The following is a 27001-nucleotide window of genomic DNA, read 5'->3' on the forward strand; positions in this document are numbered from 1 at the left end:
TAATAATATTTTAAATAGTTTTACCTGATTTTAATCCTGTTCTTAAAGCGAACGAAATTAGCTGGAGCTTAGATTCTGATGGTGTTCCAATTGTTGTTCCAACTTCTATTATAACCAACGCTTACAACGAGATCGTATCCTTGTTCCTTATGGTCGAATTGGCAGGGATTTTAAAGAGGAACTTACATCTCGCATAAATGATTGGAATAATGGAACAGGCCCCCAGCACATATCATTGAAAGCCGTGTTCGTTTTCCTTGCCGTCGCACTGCAAAAACCAAGCCGAAAGTCAAAAGCAAAAGATCACCAGATTATCCTATGTAAACGCATTGAAAAGTAGAAAAGAGGAGAAATTGAAAGTTTAGTACGAGAGGGAAGAATCATACATAACCGCATCGGAAAGTTTAAAGGTGTAGACCCACCCAACAAGGCTAAGGTGTTTCCCAAGCTCATAATGGAGAGGCAGATCAATTCAGCTCTAAGATTTCTGAATGAATCCACCAGTGGCTGTGTTTGTCTCTGACAGACGATGTCATGAAACAGTTGAAAGAGAAACACCCAGATCCACTGCCGGCTAAACTTGGCTCTGTTCTACTCGGGCTAATCGAAGACGAGATGTGTACGTACAGATTAACGAAGAGATGATCAGAGAAGCTGCTCTGAGAACAAAAGGAGCAGGGGGCCTGTGTGGAGTAGATACAAATGGTTTTCGAATACTTCTTGTATGCAAGTCCTTCAAGCAGTCATCTCAGTGCAAGGCTGTGTGACGCCTTAGCCCAACTAACAAAGATCTTGTGCACCCAGTACATCGACCCCGCCACTATAGAACCTCTCATGGCAATTCGTTTGATTCCATTGGATAAGGGTGAGGGGGCGGTCAGACCAATTGGCATTGGTGAAGTCTTGATAAGGATTTTAGCGAAGTGTGTTATGAATGTCGCCAAAGAAGACGTAGCTGAAGCTAGTGGTTCACTCCAACTCTGTGCGGGCCAAAAGTCATGAAGTGAAGCGGCGGTGTATGCCATGCATGATGCATTTGAAGCTGATGATATCGATGACACACTATTGATTGACGCAACCAATGCATTCAATTCGCTCAATAGATCTGCAGCTCTACACAACATTCGCATTTTGTGTCCTATTATATCAGTCTTTGCAATCAACACCTACAGGCTTCCTGCGCGGTTATTCATCACCGGAGGCAAGGAAATTCTTTCAGCAGAAGGAACTACTCAAGAAGATCCGTTGTCAGTGGGAGTTTATGCCTTGAGTATACAGGCCCTAATAACAGCCCTACAGGCTACTTCAAGCACAAAGCAATGTTAGTTTGCTGATGACGCGAGCGGAGCAGGCTCTCTGGGTGAAGTAAAGAAATGGTGGGACACCCTCGCTACAATTGGTCCTGCGTTTGGCTTCTTCCCAAATGCTAGGAAATGTTGCATCGTTGTCAAGCCTGAGAAGGAAGAGTCAGCCAAAGACGTGTTTAAGTCAACAGCTAGCAATATTACAAGTGAAGGCCATAAACACCTTGGCGCAGTGATTGGCTCACAGGAATACCGAAAAGAGTATGTCGATGAAAAGGTATCAGAATGGGTCAGCGAAATAGCCCAACTCGCGGAATTTGCTGCAACCGAACCACAAGCTTGTTACTCGGCTTATACGTTCGGCCTTAAACACAGATGGACTTATTTTCTTCGGACTATTCCCGACTCCCAGGATCTCATAAAACCCTTGGATAGTGCTATAAGCCATGTCCTCATACCTGCAATAACTGGGCGCAAGTGTAATCAACTGGACAGAGACGTGTTGTCCTTACCCGCTCGCTTGGGTGGCTTTGGCCTTGGAAATCCGCCGATAGAAGCACCGCGGGAGTACAAGACACCCGTTGGAACAGCTTCACCGCTCGTCGAACAAATTAAAGCCCAACAACATCACTTACCAGAAGACTCGGCAGTAAAGTTATCAAAACAGACTTCCCAGCATAAGAGGGACGAAGACGTCAAAGAAAGAGTGAAGAGTGTTTATGAGAAGGCACCACTTAAGACCAAGCGAGCACTAGATCTGGCTATCGAAAAGGGTTCATCGGTATGGTTAACCGTCCTTCCCTTACAAGAGCAAGGATATAATTTCAACAAAAGAGAATTCCGAGACGCTATTAAATTGCGATACGACTGGCAATTCGAAGATATTCCTTCCAAATGTGCTTGTGGGGACGTGTTCACAGTGGACCATGCAATGGTCTGCAAAAAGGGTGGCTTTATTATACAGCGCCACAACGAACTTAGAGACTTAGAAGCTGAGCTTTTAGGAATTGTCTGCAAAGATGTGGAAATCGAACCCCAACTCCAAGACACGACAGGAGAGCAATTAAACAGTGGTTCCAACATGGCGCAAGATGCAAGGCTAGACACTCATGCTCGTGGTTTCTGGGAACACAATCGATCTGCATTTTTCGATATTCGAGTTTGTCACTCAAACGCTGAATCGCACAGAAATCTGAAACCGCAGCAGATTTACCGCATGCATGAGAATGCGAAGAAACGTTCCTACTCAAGACGTGTTCTAGACATCGACCATGGTTCATTTACGCCTCCTGTGTTTACTTCGACTGGTGGAATGGGCCAAGAATGTTTGAGATATCACAGTCGCCTTGCAGAACTCATTGCAGACAAGAAAGGAGAGCACTATTCAAAGACAATTCCCTGGATCAGGGCAAAAACTTCGTTTGCATTATTAAGATCCGCCCTAATCTGCCTAAGAGGATCCAGAACAATTAGAAGGACCAAATTGGATTTTACTAATATAGACCTAGATATTCAAAGTTCAGAGGCTGCCATTTCTTGGTTAGTTTCTTTTTTTTTAGATAATTTGTTAGTCGACATTTTCATGTATTTTTCGATTTTTAAGGATTTTATCTTAATTTGTTTGTAAATATTTTTGATGATTAGAGTGAATTATTGTTATCATAGTGTGTATCCTCTAGTTTTTCTTACATTTTTATTAGACATTTTAACACATTTGTTTTTCGATTTTCAAGCATTTTATCAAAATTTTTGTTATAATTTCTTGTGATTATCGTGAATAAAGGATTAATTGTTATTATTATTATTATTATTATTTTTATTATTATTATTATTATTATTATTATTATTATACAAAACTTCTGTCTTGGATATCTTCGGGTTGGCGTGTTCAAACACGCTCAAATACCAAGCTAATATGAGCAATAACTAGCCAAGTTCCTGAATGGCTTTCTTAGTCTCTCACGGTCAATCCATCTCTGTTAGCTAATTTGAGCGAATAGTTGTACCATGTAACTGAACCAAGATTGTTAAGCACCACGAAAAGTCACACGCTAGGCTGCGGAGGACACTCGCTTCTAGTTCCATACTGGTCACGGAAATAACTGGTGAGATTATATCTTCATCTAATGCAATTCATTATTGACTACTTTTTATCAGAACCAACACAGTGATGTTAGTTGATGCCACTGGACACGCTACGTATGTCGAGAGAACCATGGACGAGCACGCCTCTGACCCTGATGAAGCAGAGTGGACAGTGAACTCATATGAGTTTGAAATGTTCCAGAAGACTGAAGCCTGCACTGAGCACGAAAAATCAAAAGAAAAACCTAAAAGAAGGAAGGAGGGCGCTTGGAAGATGGAAAGGATCCCGGAGAATGGCATTTAGCCTAGCTTGGAAAGAAATTGACGTAGTTATAAATCAATTATTTCCTTACCTACAACCCATTAAGCTAAAACGATATACGCGTATTTGTTCGTAAGGAAACACTAGAGGTGACCGTTGTACAGATTTATTAGCTCAATTTTGTTTCTGGTGATTTCCGAGGATTATTTCGTTGTATTTTTATTTGATTTTAAAAAAGTGTAATTCTCTAGTTAGCACTATAATACTAGACAAAAGATAATCTGTAATCTGCAGTTCTCGACTAAATCAATAACCGGCGGTTGTTAGAAACGACAGCGTATGGAGTCACTGCAAGGAGCGCGACATGTACGCTTGAGATTTACGTTTTAACTGCATTTCTTTTGACGTGGCTTCAAAAATATGTAGAAAACAAAAAGGATGGAATAGAGGCTGCATGGTTTATCGGCTAATATTCCACTCCGATCTCAGCCAATATTTGAAAAACTAGACGTCATCCATAACAATTCTTTAGCAATAAACTTGAAATGAATGGAAAAGAAAGTTTTTAATTGTATTCCAGATTCTATTCACAATCTCTCTGAGACAATTGAGATGAATGTCCTTTCAAGAGAGTTTGTTGAAGTTCTACGCTTGTTGGAGTCCGTTGTCGCTGCGCCTCCTATATTTCCATAAGCTCTGTTTTAAGTTTATCTCAAAGCCGGGAACTGCGGCTCCCAAGAGTAATTTGGGAAACCAAGGCTTGCGAGGGGCAATACGAGAAAACCTAAATCATTGATATCGCAATTACTTCCGAAATGTGTTTTAACGGTTATAACAAAAGGTGTTGCTGGCGGGACATTAGAAGCATCCAGTGCCCTAAACAATATTTATTTTTCTTTAATACCATTAACAGGATAAAAATTCAACTAATACTTTGATTCGTTAATTTAGAAATCGACGAAAATAAATTGTATGTTAAAAATATATATTTCTGTGAAGAAGCTATGAACAGGCCAGTTGAATCAAATAAATATTAAACTGGGGTAAATATTGAATACTCGCTGAGGTACTATGATATAATTGTCAAGTTCTGAGAAAAGTTGAAGTAGATTACAATTATCTGGTTACCTGTTAGTTTCTCTTTCCTAAAAGACACACGGAAAAACTGCTAAGACGTCGATACTTACAACTAAAATTCTATGCGTCCATGCTCTTTACATTGAGATATATCTTCAGCATAAAGCCCTTGTAGACTTTCACAGCCTCTCTTTCTCACATCAGGCGCAAGCAAGGCAAGAGCACAAAAAAACCCTAACACGCATGGTGAGCGAGGTCTTGGATTGAGATCGAGGAACAAAAATCGCACCCACCTCACTATGTCTCGCGGAAAATGTAATAAAGCAGAGGGCTGTGTACTTCCTATTTACACTTTTGTATAATTGGTGACTTTGTTTAAAGTCTATAATTGATAATGAATCTTGCTATACTTATTCAAACTATACATATCTTGCACAAGCTTCTCAGCTCTTTCTGGCTTTCCGTTTCAGTCATGTTAACAGAATCAATAAATACAACTTCATTCCATCGATAAATTTTTCTATAACTACTCTAATTAATAATGGCAACTGTTTCTATGTTATTTTACTTCGCAAGGTGAGTCGAGTCTAACAGAAAAGATGTTGTAATCCTAATGAATGCTTTCGTTTTCAGTGTAGCAAAACATTGACATGGGATTCAGAAAAGAAAGTGTGCTGTTAAAACTGAATTCGAATTTCTTCGGTTTCACCAAACGATTTCAGCCTGTAATGTCTCCTGTACTCGTGGTTGTTTATCTTTAAAGAATAATTTCCCTCTCATTTTATTACCTCATTAGCATTGTAATATTTATTACTACTTAACAGTTTGTTCTCTTCGCTGATAACGGGTTCTTTACCGGGTTCTAAACACGAAGCAAAGCTGATGAATCTGTAAGCCCAAATATCGTAAATATGACAAGACAAAAGTGGCGTAGCTCCTCAGAATGACTCTTGTAGCCTTGGACGGAGCCGACCGTCCTTCCTCGTTACCCACTCGGAGGGTAATGTTCATAGAGTTATCAAAAGTTATAACAACCTAGGTTGAAATAAGAATCATATTTTGGTTATTTCCTTGTCTTCTACATTTCGTGCGATGTTTGGTTGTGAATGTGATCGTATTCGCTCTATTTTGGCTTGACTCCCAAATGTGTGATACTTCAACATACTCTTCACAAGTATCTGGGAAGGAGATAAAAACAAAACAACGAAGTGTGTTAGAACTAACAAGAGAAACTTGCAACTAGCTAAAGACTGTCGCCAATACAATTTCCTGCTAATTAATATTTAATAATAGCAAGCCATTATGCGTCAAGAAAGTAAGTTTCTGCCTAAAAAAGCCAGGCATCACCAGAAGGATTTATATTCCGCTATTCAAGCCTCGATTTTGATTTCGATTTTGGACCAAAGTCTAAAATTACGGGTTTGTCTCTAAATTCTGAAACATTCCTAGCATTGGAGTGAGTTTTTCATGTTAAATTTCATATTGAAAGGGTTAATTGTTGCAGTTCGCATTTCCAGCGCAACTCAAGATCATTGATATAATGAATATTACTTCTCGCCTTTCCCCGCCCCTCCCCCCCACCGTCGACTCTAACTCCAAATCAAACGTCGTCGATTGAGTAAACGATCGCGAGCTTGCCCTTATCACTACAAAGTATGATGGTGGGGGGACATTTTCTTGAACACGAATACAAACGAGGCTAAAACTGGTTCAATCAGAATGTTTTCCTTACCAGGGTCTTGATTTTTGGAATAGACTTTACACTGTTCTGAATATCATCATCAGTGACTTCAATAACAGTGCAGTTTTCTGCAGTGGTTGGAAGAGGATGTTTACCGCCATAAGTAACCCACGGATGTTCCTGGTTATCGATAAAAATAGGTAGCTTATTAGGAGTTGCGTATTTTATCAACTTAGACATCAGTAATATAACTTAAATTAGCTTTTGCTGACTTAGCAAAATCAACCGCTCATTGAGGACACATGGCGACCTCCAAAATCCAAAAATCGACACAAGGCCAAGATAAATTTGCACGAAAATGTCTACTACCGCTTAAGACTTCGGCTTGTTGCAATGCAACAAGCTCGCTCAGAACTTCTGCATCAGTTTCATCAAATTTCTGTCGACATACCTTGATCTGTTGTATGGTAATTCTTTCACTGGGATCTTTTGTCAACATTCTCAAAATAAGATCTTCTAACTGTGGATTTAATACAGGCCTATAAAGTGTAAAGAAGGATGCCAGTGTGTAAAGTGTAACTAATGAACTTAAGTCCAACGTACCTTAGGTTAAATAATCAAAATTTTTGTTTGAGACAGTGATTTTCTGTAACGAGTATCGGATGATGCTACAAAATAAAACTTCATTTAAGCACTGAACGCGGGAAATGGATTTCAGAAATGTGAGAAGGGAGAACAAGCATTCCTTTTGAACGAAGGAAGGGGAAGGGTAAAGTATTCTATCTTATGGGGTGAGTTTGCGACACTAAGCAGTCATGAGGTGAGATAGTTGATTTGTGTGAAAACTGAAAAATTTGAGTTAAGAGAGAAAATGGGCAGCAGTACTTACTCTTCTGGAAAGGTCAGCCTGGAAGTAGCAACAAATGTAAAAGAAAGGAAAGGAAGATTATTTAAGACAAAACCTTCTAACACACATACAATCAATCTTAGGAAAACAAGCTAAGTCGGGATAAATAGCAGAAAAAGTTTTGCAGTTAACATTAACGATTCCTTCTTAATTGGAGGGCGGCGTTTATCTGTAATTTTGCTTGAATCTATGGCGTCTACTCGTGGACAGCTTATAATCAAGTAAGTGTGACAAAAAAAAAAAAACTTTTTTGTTAACAACAAATAAAGGGGGTTGAGTTTCTAAAGAAACTGTGGTGCTGCGTCGGTGGGGAAGTATAACAAGATCATTTGGTTTTATCAACTGAGTTGATGATGTCAATTGGCTACCCTAAAGAGTTTAAAAGCTGACGTTTTGAGCGTTGACCCTTTTCAGAGCGAAGGGCTAACGCTCGAAACGTCAGCTCTTTAACTCTTTACCGTGGCCAATTTACATTATCAACTCAGTCGATAGAACAGAATTATATTGTTTTATAGTCATCGACTGCCATTACCAGGATATAGGCTAAGAGCTTTTTCAGAACTACAATTTTGATCGCAATGGAGTGTCCATGTAGGAGATAGTTTTAAATGAAACATACTGGCCGGGTAACTTACTGTTCAGTCTTTATCTTCTCGTACAGTCCCATCCTATTTGGGTCGTCAAATGGAACCTGAAGGAACAAGTAATAATACTCTGACTGAATTGTTTTATTTATTTATTTATTTAATGATTCGCCCGAGGGTAGGTGATAATACAATAGGACTCTAGGTCCCCTATAAAATATAAACACCCAACCCAACCCCGAGTATGAAAGAAAAAAGTGGAAAACCAATCCCAACCCAAAGTACCCATTAAAATATATATATATATATATATATATATATTTTTTTTTTACATAAGAAAAGAGGAAAAGTAACAACAATTAGCAACTACAAATATTCATACGATTAACTCTACGACATTTAGGACAAATTAACTTATATGAACGAATGTTGTCTCCATCAAATACCAACTTAAGCCTTTCAAAGAAGAAATACTTTAACTTATTTTTAAAAGAAGAAATGGAAGCCTGTGACTTAATATTATCAGGAATGGCATTCCATTCCAGGGCTTCACATATGTGTGGGAGAAGAAGTATCAGGACACATTTTTCTTGAATCTTGGACAGGATGGACAGAAGTGAAATAGGACGATAATTGGCTACGTCTGCCTTGTTATCTCTCTTATGGACAGGGCATATGTTTGCGTTTTTCCAAGCTGAGATGAAGTGTCCATTAGCGAAGGAACCGTTGAAAAGGCCTGTGATGGAAGGAGCCAAGGCTGAGGCACATTTTGTGAGGCACAACAGTAGGAATACTGTCAGGACCAGGAGCTTTAAGAACAGTCTAGCTCTTGTAACAGTGTAGTAACTTCAAAGGTTGATACTTCGATCAAATTCAAAGATTCAGTTATTAGAGGATTACTTCCGACCACTGAAGGGGAAGTACATGAGCCATGGTCAGAGTAGACAGATTGGAAAAAACGAAGAAATGATTCAGCTTTGGCGCAATCAGTGCTGGATTCCATGCCTTCATAAACAATGGTGCCAGGAATGGACTTTTTACGGTTCTTGAAGGAAAAAACGGACCAAAATTTCTTAGGGTTAGAATAGGCCTCGTTAGCAATGTCGCGAAAAAAGTGTTTTCTTATATATGTGCACGATCCTTCGCAGTAAAGCACTATTTAAGCAATAGTGAAAATCCGACCTGAAAAAAATTCAGGCCTGTACGGAATTCGAACCACTGACCTCTGCGATACTAGTGCAGCGCTCTACCAATTGAGCTAACAAGCCAACTGGGAGCAGGCCATCAAATTAATTCGACATAAACCCGTAGATGATAAATCAAACAACAAACATATGAGTCACGAGTCCAGTTCTTGATTCTTTGACGCTCTCTATGGAATTTCTCGCGAAGCAAAGCATCAGTGGTCTTTCTGACTTTTTTCCATAGAGTTTTCTTTTTCTTAATTGCTTTGGCTAGATCTTTGGAAATCCAAGGTGGAAAATTAGGATTACGACATTTCACTTTAGGAATAGAATCATTGATGGTTGAAATAACAAGATCGCACCAAAAAGTCCCAGTGCGTGTCCAGTTCCTCCTGGGACTTGATATTGTTTACGCCGCAGCCAAGAGGCAACAATGCGAGATAATTCAAAAATTCAAAGTTTGCTTTCGAAAAATCGAAGCGTAATCTTTGATCAAAATTCCTGAGTCTAACAGGAGCGGCGATGTCAAATATAACCGGGTAGTGGTCGGAAGGCAGGCCAACATCTTGAAGGTGAAAGCCAGAGTCGATGCTTGACAGAAGCTCTGGAGAATTGGTAAACACTAAATCCAATAAGTTGGCTTTACGAGTGGGCTGATCGACGAATTGAAAAAAGTTATAGTCCAGGAGGAGGTTAGCGAGAGCTTGTTCATTTCCACTAAATGAAGTAGTGAATGAAACCAGAGCCTTCAATCCAATGTATATCAGGGTAATTGAAATCACCAACAATAAATGCTCCAGCATACAGTGGGAGGTCTACGCTTGACAATAATGAGTAAAACTTGGGAATAAATTCGGTGGAGTTTGGGGGTCGGTAACAGTTTATGAATAAAAGATTTTTGTTGCGATTTATTTGCACAGAAACCAAAATAACTTCTAATTCAGAAGGGAGGTAAACTTCGTTTGAGGGCAAGTAATTAATGGCAGTCTCCTTATAGACTCCCTGTTACCCATTCTCCCCGTGTACCCTGTGTACCCTGAGTACCCTGTGTTCCCTGTGTACCCTGTGTACCCTGTGTATCCTGTGTATCCTGTGTACCCTCTGTATCCCTTGTACCCATGTATACCCTGTGTACCCTGTTTACCCATTATACACTTTGTACCCATGTATATCATGTATATCCTTGTTTACTTCGTATATCCTGTCTACCTTGTGTACCCTGTACACCCTGTATTTAACAATTATTCCACGAGCGCGCGTTGGATATGAGATGATAGATAGCCAACGAGGCGCGTAGCGCCGAGTTGGCTATAATCATCTCATATCCAACAAATGCGAGTGGAATAATTGTTTTATTAAAAATGCTACATTAAATTATTAAATTTTATTAAATTTTTAGCTCCCTTTCAATTTTAAGCTTAGGCATACGCTTACGATATCGTAGTTTATGGTATATTGGCTCATATACCATAATGGCTAAGCAAATGAAAAGTCTTGAATTGCATTATCCAATGATCCAGTTTTTAATAATAAACAATTATACCACGAGCGCGCGTTGGATATGAGATTATAGATAGCCAACGAGGCGCGTAGCGCCGAGTTGGCTATAATCATCTCATATCCAACAAGCGCGAGTGGAATAATTGTTTTATTAAAAACGCCCCCAAGAAACTATTATTTTGTAAAAGAAACTGCATTTTTTAGCTCCCTTTTGATTTTAAGCTGACGCTTACGCTGACCATATTTGTAGACCATGGTATATTGGCTGATATACCATAATGCCAATAAAAAGTCTTAAATTGCATTATCCAATGATCCAGTTTTTAATAAATTCATGTATACCCAAGTATATTCATGTATACCCAAGTGTACTCTGTATACCATGTATACAGGAAACCTGGCAAACATCAGTTGGAATCAATGGAAGCTCTCTGGCCGAACACAATCCCGTTTTGTACGTTCACAAATGAATTATGAATAACTTATTATGATTTTATTAGCCTGGGGGGAAAATCCCATATAAAATGGACTGAAATGCTCCGCTTGAATTTTGAAATAAACTCCTAAAGGAGGGAAATGTATGCGTGGCCCAACCGTTTTTGGGTACACATGGTACACAGGGTACACATGGGTACACAGCGTACACATGGGTACACATGGGTGCACAGGGTACACAGGGTACACATGGGTGCACAGTGTACACAGGGTACACAGGGTACACATGGGTACACAGGGTACACATGGGTGCACAGGGTACACAGGGTACACATGGGTACACAGCGTACACAGGGTACACAGGGTACACATGGGTGCACAGGGTACACAGGGTACACATGGGTACACATGGGTGCACAGGGTACACAGAGTACACAGGGTACACATGGGTACACATGGGTACACAGGGTACACAGGGTACACATGGATACACAGGGTACACAGGGTACACAGGGTACACATGGGTACACAGGGTACACAGGGTACACAGGGTACACATGGGTACACAGGATACACAGGGTACACATGGGTACACAGGGTACACATGGGTGCACAGGGTACACAGGGTACACATGGGTACACAGCGTACACAGGGTACACAGGGTACACATGGGTGCACAGGGTACACAGGGTACACATGGGTACACATGGGTGCACAGGGTACACAGAGTACACAGGGTACACATGGGTACACATGGGTACACAGGGTACACAGGGTACACATGGATACACAGGGTACACAGGGTACACAGGGTACACAGGGTACACATGGGTACACAGGGTACACAGGGTACACAGGGTACACAGGGTACACAGGGTACACAGGGTACACAGGGTACACATGGGTACACAGGATACACAGGGTACACATGGGTACACAGGGTGACTGGGTAACAGGGAGTCTATATGGAGACTGCCATGAATTACTTGCCCGCTTGAGATGTAGCTCGATTTAACTGCAGTCAGAACTCCGTCATCAACTTAATTTAACCGGTCTTTGCGATAGATATCATAACCAGACGGTAGAATTTCATAGGAAGTAACAGAATCATTGAGCCATGTTTCTGTTAAGAAGATAAGGTCAAGCGGTCGTAGCTGAAGGCGAAGTCTTGAAGCATGTTTCTCTTGCATTCAAAAGACGAACCAGAGGATCGGGTAATGGCTTTAAGGCTTCTTACATTTTGCATAAAGCAAGTTAGGGTTGAATCCAAATGAGTCCAAGAACCAGGATTTGAAGAAACATCGCCAGATCATAACAAGAAGCACGAGTCCAAAAGCAATCCACAAAGAATTGAAATGCAACTGTCAGTTTTACTCTCCAAGTTCTTTTTATTAATTAATACAAACACGACCACGACATGACGGAGTGACGTGTTTGTACACTCTAAATCACTTGTCAATGAAACCTTTAAGTACGACCTGCGGCCGGGATTCCAAGAAACTGAGTTCAATTTCATTTGGTTGAACATTAATACTCTCTGATGAAACTCATCGTGAGTTGAGAGAAAACATTTCAAGCTATTCATTTACCTTGCCAAAGACAAAGCAGTAAAGAGTGATTCCCAGTGCCCATATGTCGGCTGCTTTTCCACTGTATTTGTCCCGTGTGCCTAAACAAAAGTTGCCAACCAAACCCTTGAATTACTTAAAGTTATTTTTTCAGATAACTGCTTCAAAATGTAAGACAGATACAGTTAACATGCCAGTTATGACCACTGTGTGTACTCAGATATATCAAAAAAAGTTTCAAAAAAGAATTTTGTTGTTTGATGTCTATTTTTTGCTGGCTCAGCTCAATGTTGATGAGGAGCATGATGATGAAACTGGCAAGAAATTGAAGAACAAAAGCATGTACAGTGTAGTAATCAAAATGATTTCAAGTTCACCTGTTCCACAGTTTTACTCAGCGAAGTTGAAAAACAAAATCCTACACCCCTGTGTGGATAAATAGTTAAGAAAAGTACCCCAATACAACAACCTATGAATCCCTAATTCAACAATGGTAAATGACATCAGGCATTCTGCACACAAGAACAATTCAACCAACTTCTAGTTAGCTCGCTGTGATTAGACACTTTTTTTGTCCCTTGGGCCGAGCTTGGGAGCGAAAAAGTTTCTGAATGTAAAATTTCGCGCTTACCAAAAACAAATCAAAATGAAGAACGCTCTAATAGTAAGATTTAATAAAAACAAAGTTTGAGCTTACTTTGTAACGTTTCTGGAGCCATAAAAGCTGGAGAGCCCGCTGTTTTATTCAACAGCGCATCATCGCCTTCAAAGACATCAGCCACTCCAAAATCTGCAATCTGGGATAAAATGTAAGCTTGCTGTTAGAACTTCAGTGAATATGGGCTTACAGCCAAAACAGATTAAAAATACTTCCCCCTTTTCAAATACAAACAAACAAATCAAAACAAAAACTTGAGACGAATGTACTCGTTGTGCACTCTTTCTACTTGTGTATTATATGCAAAGCATTAAATTTGACCCAATCCACTGATCCTAATAGGCGATATATCTTTAGCCTAATTTTACCCAAAAGTTGGTTCTGGTACAGGAATAATTTGGAGGCAGATAAGAGCACACGCAATGAGTAAAGAGCCTGTAATTTAGCCACTTGAGTGAGCTTGTCGTGACTTCAAAAGCAGAGCACAGAAAAACCAATCACAATCATAAATAAATTTTCTAAACATTTTAAGCGTGAATTAAGTTTGACCAAATGCTATAAAAATTTAGATAGTAGGTATCTCTATGACTTACCTTGATACGGCCATCTTCTCCCAACAGTAGATTTGATGGTTTTATATCTCGATGGACGATCTTTTGACAATGTACTTTGAACAAACAAAAGGTAAATCACTTTTGAAATTGATTTTGTGAGAACTCCTTTAATGATCATAAATGAAAAGACATTTCAGGAATTAGTACTACTGAATAGAACTTACAGTATTCAATTCCTAACACAACATCAATGAAATATTTCTTAGCTTCTTGTTCCGACAAGGCTGGCCCAGGGACCTCCATCACTTCTCTATTTTGATAAAAAATGAGAGCAAAAAAATGAAGAATATGAGTTGACTTGTTAAGTCGCAGATTTTTTTTAATAGTTCAGCCGATCAGAACTTCTTTAACCCAGAAAAAATGTACAACAAAGTACGACTTCCATGTTAACTAATACAAATACCAAGGGAAAAACCCAGTTACCGCTAGGAATGCATGGTGATTGCAAAGTAAGAGCAAAAGATGAAAGCACTGTTAGTGTTTCACAAATATTTACCATGCAGTTTGCCTCACAGACGTGATCATAACATCACTTAAAGAGATATTTTCAGGCTCAAAGATGAGAAAAGAAAAAACTGAATGTCAACATGGATGTATTACAGTCTGGGATTTTGGTTATTTGAATAAATTATGTTACTGTATGCTGCATAGCTTAAACATCACTACACCACCCTGCAAGAAAACAGACTTTCAGGAAAAGAGATAATATTGGAGGTGTAACCATTACTTACCCTCCATTCATGAGCTCAAACACTGACAAACAAAAAGAAAGAATATTAGGCACAAATTAAGCTGAAAACATACCATATCCAGAATATTTTTTGGAAAGAAAGGAAAACCAAAACATTCAAAATTACGGTACCTACCCAAGTAGAGATTATCCTCAGAAGGATCATCTAAAACCTAACGCAGGTAAAACCATGATTAAGTAAATGCTGATGTTAATTTAGTTGAACGAGACTGTACATTTTTGTAAAATAATTATTGTAAAGTGGCACTTATCCAATCAACTCTTAGTTTCAGGTGGGGAGTAGATTGAGGAATTTCTCGTTTGAAAGATATCTATTTCATTTGGTTACCTACAACTGTTGAGGTTCAATAGTAGAAAAAAGATCTAAAGCATGAAATTACTACACCTCATTGAGGCTCACAACATTGGGATGATCAACTTTTTTGAGAATTGCAATTTCTCTCTGCAAGTTTTCCAATCCTGTGTTTTTTCCTTTCTCACTCGGACGTCCTGGGAGAGGGAAAACCGCAAAAACAAGAGGTAGTAAATATGTTATCAGCACAACTTTTTCATCAAAAATACCAATGGTACTATTAAAAATAAAAGAAAAAAGGTAAAAAACACCTTTTTAACTGACAAATAGGAATACAATGTTAACATTAACAAGAAGAGTATAGCTCTAAATGGGTGATACCTTAATTTGCATCAAGACAATTTGCCCCAGCTATGCAAAGTGCAATATAAACCCAGGGTTAAATTTTGGTTGAACAAATTACGGAAATTTCTGGAACAAAACAGGTTGCCAAAACAATGGGGGGGAAAGGTATTACCGGTTTTCACTGTCATACCATCATCAAAACCATTCAACAAATAAAATCAAGAATCAAAGAGATAAAAGAAGATGAATATTCAAAAGTCTCTCAAAGATTCAGGTCTGTGCAATGTTTCATGTGGTAGATATTTGATGTAATGTTTTACTCAAATTTAAAACTAAAGGCTTTGTATGGAGATGCTGTGTTTGTGCCCCTCAAGGGACAAAAATATGGCAGCCAGATGCTAACAAAAACATGTCATCCAGCTTTGCTATGAAAAGTCAAAGTCTGTACCTGTGTTCTGAAGGCTCATAAACATGTCTATGAATACTTGTTCTCACACAAGGACTGTTGAGATTGTGAAATCTCAGTGGATAAGTCACTTTTTTTAACCTACACGACAGCACTCTTAGCCACCATTTTAATACTGTGTCACGCAAAAGCTTGGAAATTGAATCTTGCTTTAACACAAAACAAAAAACCTATTAAAACTCAAAATTGTAAAAAGATAAATCCTCAGCTGTTCTAATAACTAACTAAACTTAAATCTAAAAAGGATTGATAATTCCTTATTTTTTTAATTTTGATGTCACATGTAAACCAAGAATTAACTCATTTCTGAGTAAGTTGATAGTGACTTCTTAACTAACTTTCATGTGAGTTGTTTGGAGGTTCAGGACTTTGGAATGTGACTTTAACATTATTTTATAAAAAGTCATCAAGTCATCCTAAACTTACTTAAGCCAGCCTTTCTCATCACTCTCTTCTTTGAAATGATTTTCATTGCCTGTCAACAAAATTTTAGATTTAAACTTGTTTGTTTGATTCTGTATTCTACAGACCGTAAGAACAATACAGGGTATACAGATAACAGCTAGACTCTGTCAATTTCATAACTAGCAAAAGCCCTTTCTTTGGCTCGCAATAAATGTAGGGGTGAGGAAAGCTAGTGTGAATGTGATCATTACTCATTCTGTCATACTTACATAGTTTGTCTGATCAAAGTCAGAGTAGCAGAGTCTAACAACTCCATACGAGCCCTTGAAATAGAGAAGGGAAAATTTGTGACATAAACAATAACTGGTATGAGGATGTTTTGAACTTATTCATGTATGATTAAAGACAATGACACGAATTTAACTCCTAAATTTAAACAAGTCTCGTAAAATCAGCTCAATTTTAATAGTACCTTAATCATCCATACTAAGCGAAAAAAAAAGAAAAAAACAATCCTATTTTGGACATGGTCTATAAATTTATGATAAATTGCTAAAAATTAATGAAATTTCAGAAATTAAATGTGCACAATTATCATCACCTTCAAAGACAGGTGAAGTTTGACAATCAATATTTTTAAAACAATCCCAAGCTCAACTTTACATTTAAAGAGGTACATATAATGAATCTTTTGCAATAAAAATTCTCTGATTCACAATTTCACCAATAAGAACAATTTTTGCCATGAAAAATCCAACATGTAGTGACTGATTGAATGATACTTTTATTCACCTTTCCAATTTCATCCATAAGTCGATACTGATTGAGCTGAAGAAAGTTCTGATGAAAGATTGGAAACAAATTAACATCAAACATACTTTAAGATAGGACATTTATAACCCACTAAACAGTCCAGCTTATTTAATATCTAAAAGAAAATGGTAGCATTATCAAAGTAATACTGATGACACCAACCACCGCCATATACATTTGAAGATTATATGTTCTACAAGGATGACATACCTCTGTTTCACAGATGGAGACACTGCGGGATTCTTTAGTAGGAGGTCTCTTGAGACGAGGAGAGGATGATACTGAGCCTGCGCTGCTTGGTTTAGATGAAATGTGTGGTATTTCTGATGGATCAAATACACTGCTGCTGTTCAGCAAATCTGGAGTTGCTGAACTCCGCCTTAAAGATGCAAAACTTGCTTCTAGTCTTCCAGCTATAGTTGGTTGGGATTCTCCTACATTTGACCTGCTTTCCTCTACAGCACTGACCTGTGTTTTGGGAGTTGCATTAAGTACACTTGAATCTTTCTTTACCAAAACCTTTTCCTTACTGTGTTCTCTGCCATCATCTGCACTACCCTTGGAGGCAAATACTTTGTTGTTTCTGTTAAAAGTTGATCCAGCATTCCTTGTGCCATTGCTTGTTCCTCCTGCTGACTGAGTTACAGACCTGGAATTAAGTAAATCATACTTAATTTACTTCCTGTTTATAGAGCATAATTTACTTTTAACTAGCTAGCAAGGTTAGTTATCATTTACTAAAGGAATTCCAGACAATTCAAAAAACATTTTCACAGTACTCAAATATTTCTGTACATCTGTACGGTAGATCTCCTAGCTGTCGGGGCTCAACACTAATGGTAGCCAACTGGCCACAGACTAGTAGAACTTCAGTTTTGACTGGTGTTTTACAATTTCCACCAGCCAGTTTGGCTAATAAACAAACTGAAATTGTTGTAACATCTAAGTTGTCATTAGCCACTTGTCTAGTAAGTTGAAAAGTTTAGTGTTGAGCCCTGAGCTGTTATTTTTTCAATGACTAAATTTGGGCCCTACACAAATTTAATCCAAACTAAATTTTGAATACAGCAACTTGACAGAGGTAAGTTTTGCAAATGATTCAAACTGTGTCAGGTTTAAGAGATTTTGAAGTATGCTGCTACCTTCTTCACTTTCAGTATCATATCCATGCTTTGGATCCTGAAACATTTTGTTTAGAGTTGAAAGTCTCTACTTTTGAAATAACATTAAGAAAGGAAAAACTCACAACATAAAGAATTTTGACAATTACCTATTCAAGTGCATAACCTGTTAAACAGGTACATTAGACCTCTGTGATCAGTTAAGTGAAAAATAGCATTCCCAGATCTGCTTTTAGGTTTGGCTGTTCCAAAGTCATTATTATGTTATTATGTAATAGTAGATGTTTTCTTTGGCAACAGCCTTCAGTTCTTGCTTGCAAATTCATCAATGAGGCTTCTTGGACTCTATTGAAACTTTCAGTTACATTGAATTCACAGAGGCAAGACAGTTTTCAAGAGAAACACATTAATATTCATTCAATAATATTTGGCTGAGTGTTATGTATAGAGCACAGAATGAGCCAAGAGAGTTGTGAAGTTAAACAATCTTCTTGCTGTTATAATCCTTCTTCAGTCACAAAGCAGAGGGCTTGGCAGCTACTTTGAGAGTTACCTTGCATAATAATGTATATTGGTTTAAAATCAATGTCAGCATCTTAAAATCCTTCACTGACAAAATTCATGTACAATGTATTTTTGGAGCACCTTGTTCCAAAGTGTTATACATGGAGCATTCTCTGTGAAATATGTTCCCAACATAAACCAAACCCCACACATCATAATGCAAACAAGTTACCTGAGTTGTTTTTTGAACCAATTCATGTTGCCAGGTCAAGAGAGACTACATATAATGATTGTGTCACAAAGATGTGATTTAAAAAAAAAGAGGTAGATGTTCTCTTGTTTCTGTACACTGTGAGCCATGTACAAGATAACCGGAAAAAGCCTACATCTAAGGGTCACTTCAACAGCAGGTATCCAACAGATAAATTAAGCACAGTTCTACTGGCTCTGACTCTTCAATTTTTTTTTTTCATTGAATAAGTGTTGCCCACCGATTGAAAAGAGTAATTAGCATTACAATAATACATTAAGCTCACCTATTGTTGTTGTTTAGCATGACATTAAACACATCAAGACACCCTTAATAAAATGCTGTGTAAACCACAAGGTCATTGTTTGTCTACTTGCATTCCTTTGTCTCGGTTTAATTTACAGTAGTGCATCACAAAAAAAAAAAGTATGAATCAAAACTCAATTGAGTTGAGATTTAAATATTGTCAAATTTAAATGTTGAAAAGAGAGCAGTGAATATATAAACATTTTGCTGTAATTGTAAAACCTATAAGAAATCACACCATCAATTCTCCTCCTACACACAATGTATAAGAAAGCAACAGCACAGGAGCTGTTTGTAATTCAAAACATATACAATTCAATATCTGTGGTAATTAAACAAGCATGTACAGTATGTGTGGGCTCAATCAAAACACATGGATTTAAAATATATTTCAAATCTAAACTACTATTAATCTTCAAATGGCTGTATATAATCAATATGAATTACCTGTAACTGAGAACCATTTGAACAAAAAAGATGGTACTCATGATTGACATCCTGAATATAAAATGTAATTTTAAAACAATCCACCTGAAAAACTCTTACAAAGACTTGTAAAATGCAGATTGTGAAGTATGATATAACAGTCACAAGGAATCCTTTAATAGATTAAGAGTAGAATTGCAGGTTGAAATAAATTCAAGTAAGTTTGATTAAATAGTTAAAAGGATCGACTAATGTCTTGTAACTTGAAAGAAAATGAAATATTTTAATAATCACTGGAAGGTTATAACTAATCTTAAGCATTTTAAGTGATCACTAGATGCTCCAAAAAGTAAAACTCCTGTCAATCATTGATGCAATGAACGAAAATGTCCATTGTTACTTTAAAGGAATCTAAAACAAACTATAGCTGTTAAGAAAATATTGAAGAGAAGTTATCAGAACTCAAAGTATTAGAAGGTACCTGTTGGACACGGTGACTTCTAAACTAAAACTGCTGAAAGACATGATATTCAAGGAAATCCATCTTGAAATCTGTTAAAATATCACCCAATATGAAAGTTATCCCAAAATGAGGGGGATGAACAAGTCTCAATTCATTGAATGTATTTCTTTTTCAAGCATGTTTACATACCTTCAATCCTTAAAAAGTTCGGAGGCAGTAGAAAGATCTTTCCAAACACACCCACTTAGACAATAAAAAATTCAGATATTCACAGATCATTGTGAATCATTAAAATTTCATACTAAATTTTTCTTTTATGTCATACCCTGAATTTAATTAGATGAGAATGAACATATCTCAAGCTAAAGAGCCTTTCAGTTTATTACTTTTCCAGGTCATTGAAATGATTGAATGAAACGTTCTTCCTGTTAACCCACTAAACCTGAATATCTTAGTGTGGAATGCATTTTTTGACCATAGCTAATTATATATTTAGCAAAAGCATGTGAAATAAAATATTATTTCTTCTAGATTCTCTTGTACATTATTTATTGATTCTGGGATCCTACAAACATTTTGATTCATATTCTTGTCTATTGTGAACAATGATAAAACAGAAGACCTGAATTGTAAACAAACCTAAGGTTTTACAGACCAAAAAAATATTCAGATTTATTGCACATACTGGGTGGAGAGACTGAGAAAAATAATCAACTTCATTGCAGGCAATAAATTGCACCTTAATAGCTGATCTGCTAAAACTGTGTCAATAAGAAGGGCTTACCATTCCTATATATTTACAATCAATAATGTTCTGACCAACTATTGATCCAGTTAAAAAGGATACATTATTTCTAATATCAATTTATGCAGTGCAGTTCTAAGCAAAGTACATTTGATTATTATTAGCTACACTTGATTAGGGAGAGGTATGCAAATTCTTCATTAATTAAGGGTTTAAAATAAATATTTAATTAGGAAATTTTACTTAAGCTAATGGGTATGAATATTTCTTGACATGTAGAAAAAAAAAAAAAACAAAAAGATTATAAATCATGTCTCAAATTTGATGAATGGACAAAGCACATGCACACCAGCAAGCTTACTGAATAATGTCATTAAGATTAAAAATTGTGCAACCATAAAGATATTTTCTACAAAATTGATTATAGACTGTCTCAAGATCATTTCCTGATTAAAAAATTCATTTAGTCTTTTAAAAAATCCCATATGTTATAATGTAGAAAACTAACTTGAAGTAAATGAAGAAACTTTATTCCTTAAAAAAGCTGAACATACATAATTTTAGCAAGGAATATAGAAACAGTGTTTGCTAACATTGATCACTGTAATATGTTCGCACAGATGCATGCGAGCAGTTTATTCGTAAAATTCGGCCATCCCTTATACCTCCAAATTCATGAGCAGGTACTTCACAGCACAACGCAAATGTGTCTGCGATCAGGCAAATCTTCTCACCGCACAGAACTGAGCGTTTTAAAAATTTTGTTACCGTTAAGTATCAACCTGTGTAAAGTATTGTGTGTATTTATTTATTTAGGTTTCCAGAGTGTATATTTTTAAAACTGTACCAGTAATTCAGCCTTAGGCTGCAAGTGGTCCGAAATAAACTATATTATTATTATTATTCAGTCGGTGGCCAGCAGTCACCACTAACCTGTTGTTAGGAGATAGTTTGCCTTCCCCTGTTACAATAACCTGACATGGCTGACAAGTACATGCTGTCAGAAGAAAAAAAAAACAATTCAGTAAAATTTTACAAAGCCAATGGGAACCCTTCAATTCATATAGAAGCTTAAAGTACTGTAAGTTCTTCATAAAGAATAACTTTCACTAGAAGAAAGTTAATTCAAGTCATTAACATATAGCCACTTAGATTTACTAGAACAACTTCACTCTACCTTTAACGAACCCATTTCAAAGATAATTTTGTCTGTTGAGTAATTTCTATTTTTTACAAAGTTGTTACACTTTTTTTGACTGAAATTGAATTCATAGGGCAACAAAGCTATAGTTGTATTAAATATATCCAACCACTTAACCAGTGTATAAAAACAGGACACTAACCACTACTTTGTGAAAAGAGGCTTCTTATTGGTTGCTATATAACAAGAATAATCATAAACAGCAGGTGACATTAACATCCCTTGAAATAGGATTTAACTACTGCCATTTTATCCCACATGAAAATAGATCCAATTGTTCATTACAGCATGTATAATTTGTTGTATACTTATTTTTGTATAAATCTTTATATTCAGTTTGCTTTGAATCTGCAACAAAACACCACCTATGAAGAATTGTTTTCTTATAAAATGCCATCCCTTAAACCCAAAACTTCAAGAACCACTTTTCAAGAAAGAATTAGACTTACTACCTCAAAAATAATAAGAAATAATTTAAGATAAATAACCCTCCAAAATAAGTATACTAATAATTAAAGAAAAGCTAGACCACCTGCTCCCATAATGCCACAGGGAAGAGAAAATTGCAACTATCTGCCCATACAGGGATTTGTAAATCTTCTTGTCTGTGAAAAAAAGGACAATGGCTAAATTACACGGAGGCAAATAAATCAGCTCTTTGGAACAAAAAAAAAACACCAAAAAAAAAAAACCAATTAATTAAAGTAAAAACAACAAAAAAAATGATAGTTCTTTAAGTGTTTGGTGAATCCAAATCAGAAATATAAGTTAGAATAAGGATTGAGTAGACACATATATGCGTTATTAACCAAGCGTGAGGTCAAGATGGCTGGATATTAGCCAAGTTCTTTTTTGGCATTTTTATGGACCAAGGCAAAGTTGAGGAAATAAAAATGCAAAAAAAGAATGAGGCTGATATCCAGCCATCTTGACTGCATAAGCTTGGTTAATAAAGGATTTATTATGTTGCAAAAAGATTTCCCTTTATTAAGAATTAAGAATGACTTGTTAACTCTGAGAGCCAGTAAAGAAAGCCAACTGTGTTTGTAGCACAACAAAGTGACAAGAATCCTTTCTGTTTTCTTCGTTTTAACTATCCTTTGTCACTTTTTCCATTTCCATCGCCTAAATTGTCCAAGAATTATGAATGTAGTTCTAATTCTATTTTTTTCATGTGTAAGATCAATGCGGGCAGTCCCGAATGGGCAAGATGGGTACATCTTGCCCGCTCGGGTAGCCAATCAGAATACAAGATTTGCTTCATCTTGCCCACAGGCGCTGTGAGCAATGTAATAATAACGATGATTGCATACTTGACTATTCAACTATTTGACAACATATAAAAAAGACTTAGGTTCATTTGTGAAATATAAAAAAGGGAAATCAAAGATTTATGCTTTTAACAAAAGAAGGCAGGATTTGCATTATCCTTTTAATCCCTAAGAGTGACTAGCTTATAATTTGTCCCTCAAGTATCACCCCTGAATCAAACATTAAGGTCCTGAGAATATTGGAAAATGGTTAACAATAATGGAGGCTCTTGATTGTTAAGCACATCCTCCTTGCCAGCACCCTATGAAATGTGAAGAGAACAGTATGGAGAATATGCAGACTGATGTTAGGGTGTAAAGAGTTATTATATACCACTGAAAAAGAGACTCACCTTGTAGCAATTTGGTTTGCAGTAAGATAATTCCATTGCAGACTGAGGTAATTAAGGTCTTCGATTTCAAATTACCACCAAATGCTATCTTTTACTAAATCACCCTCTTTTTAATGTTTGGCAGCTATGGTATGTAAATTAGTGTCCTTGGAAAATAAAAGTAAAATCTATCAAAAAGTATTTGAGAGGTCGTTCTGGAGAGATGAAAACATGAAGAACATCAAAACAGTGAGCAAAATACTTTCAAAAACTGGTTGAATCTGCAATACTTCAGGATAAAGTGTGGTAATTAATAGGATTCAGAGTTAACTTCTCTCACAGAGAGAGGTGATAGGTAAGGTGCAGTACATAAAGCATGGACGAACATATGCTCAGGGTGTAAAAGGTATGGAGTGAAGTCCGAAAAAAAGGTTTGCAGACTATTCTTTCGGTGCGTTTGATTTTTATTTTACCCAGAGTTGATATCTACAAGTGGAGTTTCTGCATAGCTAAAAGTATAATGAAGGCCACTTCTTAAGGAGAGCTCATAATAAACATTAACGAAGTATTCTTTCACAGAGGTGAAATGCAGTGTGCAGCTGAAGTGTGGCCTTTACACCGCTTTTTTGTGGAGGAAAACATTTCAGACTAGGCTTTTAGCACCACGAAAAATTGGGGAATGAAAGAATTTGTGATGTAATATTTATATACTACAGGAAAACAAATGCTGACAAAATTAAAAGAGCAGTTGACATCTCCGACGTACGTAACTTGGTCAAGTTAATTTTATGGCTTCGGTAAAAGCAAAAACCATGGAAGAAACGTGAAAGGACGGACCATGAGACGGGTACGTCATCTTGTAACATTCACTAGACCCAACAACAAAAGGCTGCCGAAAATATCATTAGATAAAGACATCGATCTAAAGTCATGTTTTAGAAATGTACAAAAACACAAGACCGAAACACAAAACAAAGGCTATAGTACATTGAGAAATCTTAGCTTATGAGGCTTCCAAACTAGAGAAGAAACAAGGGTGAAAAAATGAAAAATACCTATTATTTGCATTATGTGGGGGTTTGTAGAATCAGTAGAAGAAAGTTGGTTAGTGTCCAAGAAACATTGCTTACCATCAACTAGCGATAGGTCGGCGCTTTGTTATGGCTTCTTGGCTACCAAGACGACAAAGGCTCTTCCGTCCTCCTGTGTTGCATTGCACTTAGTTCGGAATTAAAAAAAAATGTACATAAACTAACCCAACAATACAGACAATAATTTTCATTCAACTTAAATCAATATAGGACCAAAGCAAAGCTCACAAAGTCAATGAAACATCCACAATATCACTGCAAATAAAAAGACTGTTTGGAATTCAAACCCAAGTGAAAGTGAGCCCGCGTTATAACAGAGTTCATACCGGAAACACGTGACTTTCATTACATTTGTATTTCATCGTTTTGATCGTTTTTACTGTTGTTTTTCCAATTTACCGTACATTGTCTTTTTCATTTTACTCATACTTAGCGACAAGAGAGAAACTGAATTTACTTATGTTACCCTTCTTTGCAAGAGAAGAATGGAAATTTACCTTCAGTATTGGAACCTGGCCACCTTGCGGGAGACTATTATTATCGCGCCAAGTAGTTACCATTATCGCTTTCCGTTCTCCAGCGGAAGTTGTAGAGGTAGAGAGGAGAAGGGTGAGAGAAAAGGTAGTTGCTTCATTTTATATGCATTTCCTTGCTATATTGTGATAATAGGAATGAGTGGAGCACATTGCATGGAGTAGATAAACGAGGAATAAGAAATTGGCCATGCGATACTAAATTGAAAGCAAGAGAACAGCAATGTTACAATACAATACAATACAATACAATACAATACAATGTTCTTTATTTCAAGAGGGTAAATACATGATTAACCCAGTAAAGAGTTTTCTAACACATGGCCCTCTGTAAATCCACCCATCCCACCCAGGGGAGGACATCCATCACACAGTAGATGACAAGCTTACGTGTATACCGCATATGCTGGAACTAAAGAAAAACTTTGCGAACAAAATAGACTTATTGAAGCATAAGGTTCTTGCCCAAAAATGTCCTTTGAAAGTTTTATTTTAGTGTAATGTTACCTTCTGTGAAGTATGGTATTATATTATGGGGTTCGTGTACAAATTCGGATCTTCTCTACTCAATCGAGAAACTTCACTGTAGAGCAGCAAAAATTGTCTACAACTTATCCAAAGATACGGAATCTAATGTAGCTCTCGACGTTTCAGGATAGGATACGACCAATTTAGAATACAAATTTCAAATAGTTAACCTCTTTTATAGAGCAAGTAAAGTCTCACTACCTCAGTCTCTAATTAATAGCATATTCATAAGACGGGAATGTAGCTATTCACTAAGAGACCAAGAAGCAATAACCACACCTAGATTCAACACTAGATTGTTAAAGGACTCTTTAGCATATAGAGGTTCGGTGCTATGGAACTATGTTAACCATCATGTCAAAAATGTAGGTAGTTTCGCCCTTAAGAATCTCAGGAGGCTACTCAGGAGAAACAATCACTTCACAAGCTTTACTTTTACTAGTTTATCAGGTTCAACGGCTAGGAATAGATTAACTGATTACAAGTATTTTTAAGTTGAGAGGAAATTGAATGTTTTATTGTATTATAGTTTCTTATTTAGTTTGAAATGTGTCTTAGTATAATCATAAGTTGGCTAGATACTATTTTGTTAAGTACACGACGCCACAAGCTTTTTAGCTTTAATTCTTATCGTGTATAAATAAAGATTCTACTACTACTACTACAGTAATCTCGTGTGTGGGAAATTAACGTCTCCTACCCCAACCCTGCAGGAGACGGGACCTCCATTTGTTCGTCCCCATCCGAGAAGACTAGAATATCTAACCATTTCTTGATGTTATGGAAAGGCAGCAAATTCTTCTCAATTATTTGAAGACCCTGAGTGTTGGTCCGGCCGGGGCTCGAACCCTCGACCTCCCGCACAACAGTCCAGCGCTCTATCCATTGAGCTAACCGGCAGGCTTATCCCAGCTAAGTGGGATATTAATTTGGAGGAGTGCCTCTCAGTTCGACACGCTGTACTCATGTCAGGCAGCCTGCATTGCAGCCGCACATGCCACAATATCCCCGTTATACCGTAAAGTCTGTATATATGGTCTGTATCGCAGTTACAACTGTCTGCGATGCGAGCTGTACTCAGGATCCGAGGAAAATAGTGGTCCTGAGGGAGCTAGTTCCATTCACTTTGCTTTTCAGTCTGATTTCTGGCTCATCATCGGTGTAAAAACCTGTGAAGCTCACGAGTGACGTAAAACAAAGACAACAAAACATAAACAATAGCGTAGAGCAAAACAATACCTCATCAAACAAAGAAAACC

The 27001-nt window shown here is 37.2% G+C and overlaps 2 protein-coding genes, 1 long non-coding RNA gene and 1 pseudogene across 10 annotated transcripts in view; 3 read left to right on the plus strand and 1 right to left on the minus strand.

Moving 5' to 3' along the window:
• Positions 1–3455, plus strand: part of LOC148718295 (uncharacterized) — a 3822-nt pseudogene extending 367 nt beyond the window's left edge.
• The window catches only part of LOC111326131 (transport and Golgi organization 2 homolog), an 11270-nt gene extending 6564 nt beyond the window's left edge, over positions 1–4706 (plus strand). For all 4 annotated transcript variants that reach the window (XM_088743999.1, XM_088744001.1, XM_088744002.1 and 1 more), the window contains one exon: positions 3462–4706. In XM_088743999.1, coding sequence (XP_088600125.1) covers positions 3462–3693 — 232 coding nt within the window. In that variant the 3' untranslated portion in view covers positions 3694–4706. The remainder of the gene's footprint in view (positions 1–3461) is intronic.
• Positions 4524–25320, minus strand: LOC111326129 (calcium/calmodulin-dependent protein kinase kinase 2). 5 transcript variants are annotated; one of them, XM_022930064.2, is made up of 21 exons: positions 25179–25320; positions 24721–24808; positions 23612–23757; positions 22481–22553; positions 21681–21744; positions 17143–17581; positions 16912–16959; positions 16389–16442; positions 16141–16189; positions 14997–15100; positions 14727–14763; positions 14592–14613; positions 14025–14110; positions 13840–13913; positions 13286–13385; positions 12610–12689; positions 7952–8007; positions 7299–7316; positions 6861–6948; positions 6461–6589; positions 4524–5906 (listed from the first exon to the last, which is right to left on the minus strand). In XM_022930064.2, the coding sequence occupies exons 4-21, from the start codon at positions 22488–22490 to the stop codon at positions 5781–5783; spliced, it is 1584 nt and encodes a 527-aa protein (XP_022785799.2). In that variant the 5' UTR covers positions 22491–22553; positions 23612–23757; positions 24721–24808; positions 25179–25320; the 3' UTR covers positions 4524–5780. The 5 variants fall into 5 exon arrangements, with proteins under 5 accessions (XP_022785799.2, XP_022785800.2, XP_022785797.2 ...); XM_022930065.2 differs by lacking the exon at positions 25179–25320 and adding an exon at positions 24910–24980; XM_022930062.2 differs by lacking the exons at positions 21681–21744; positions 22481–22553; positions 23612–23757; positions 24721–24808; positions 25179–25320 and adding exons at positions 19561–19611; positions 20021–20079.
• Positions 24180–25555, plus strand: LOC148718296 (uncharacterized). Its single transcript, XR_015994958.1, has 2 exons — positions 24180–24437; positions 25115–25555. It is a non-coding gene; the product is annotated as an uncharacterized LOC148718296 (long non-coding RNA).
• Positions 25556–27001: the final 1446 nt, after the last annotated feature.

This window comes from Stylophora pistillata, chromosome 13 (assembly GCF_964205215.1).
Source record: "Stylophora pistillata chromosome 13, jaStyPist1.2, whole genome shotgun sequence".
Taxonomy (NCBI): Eukaryota; Metazoa; Cnidaria; class Anthozoa; order Scleractinia; family Pocilloporidae; genus Stylophora; species Stylophora pistillata.

What these genes read in the sequence shown, in the direction of transcription:
- LOC111326129 (XM_022930062.2), bottom strand. Translation starts at nt 20,064, where the DNA reads ATGTCTTTCAGCAGTTTTAGTTTAGAAGTCACCGTGTCCAACAG. An exon ending in ACTTTGATCAGACAAACTAT is followed by an intron (nt 16,190 to 16,388) that starts GTAAGTATGACA and finishes TTTTGTTGACAG; the next exon opens with GCAATGAAAATCATTTCAAA. An exon ending in ATGTTGTGAGCCTCAATGAG is followed by an intron (nt 14,764 to 14,996) that starts GTGTAGTAATTT and finishes TACCTGCGTTAG; the next exon opens with GTTTTAGATGATCCTTCTGA.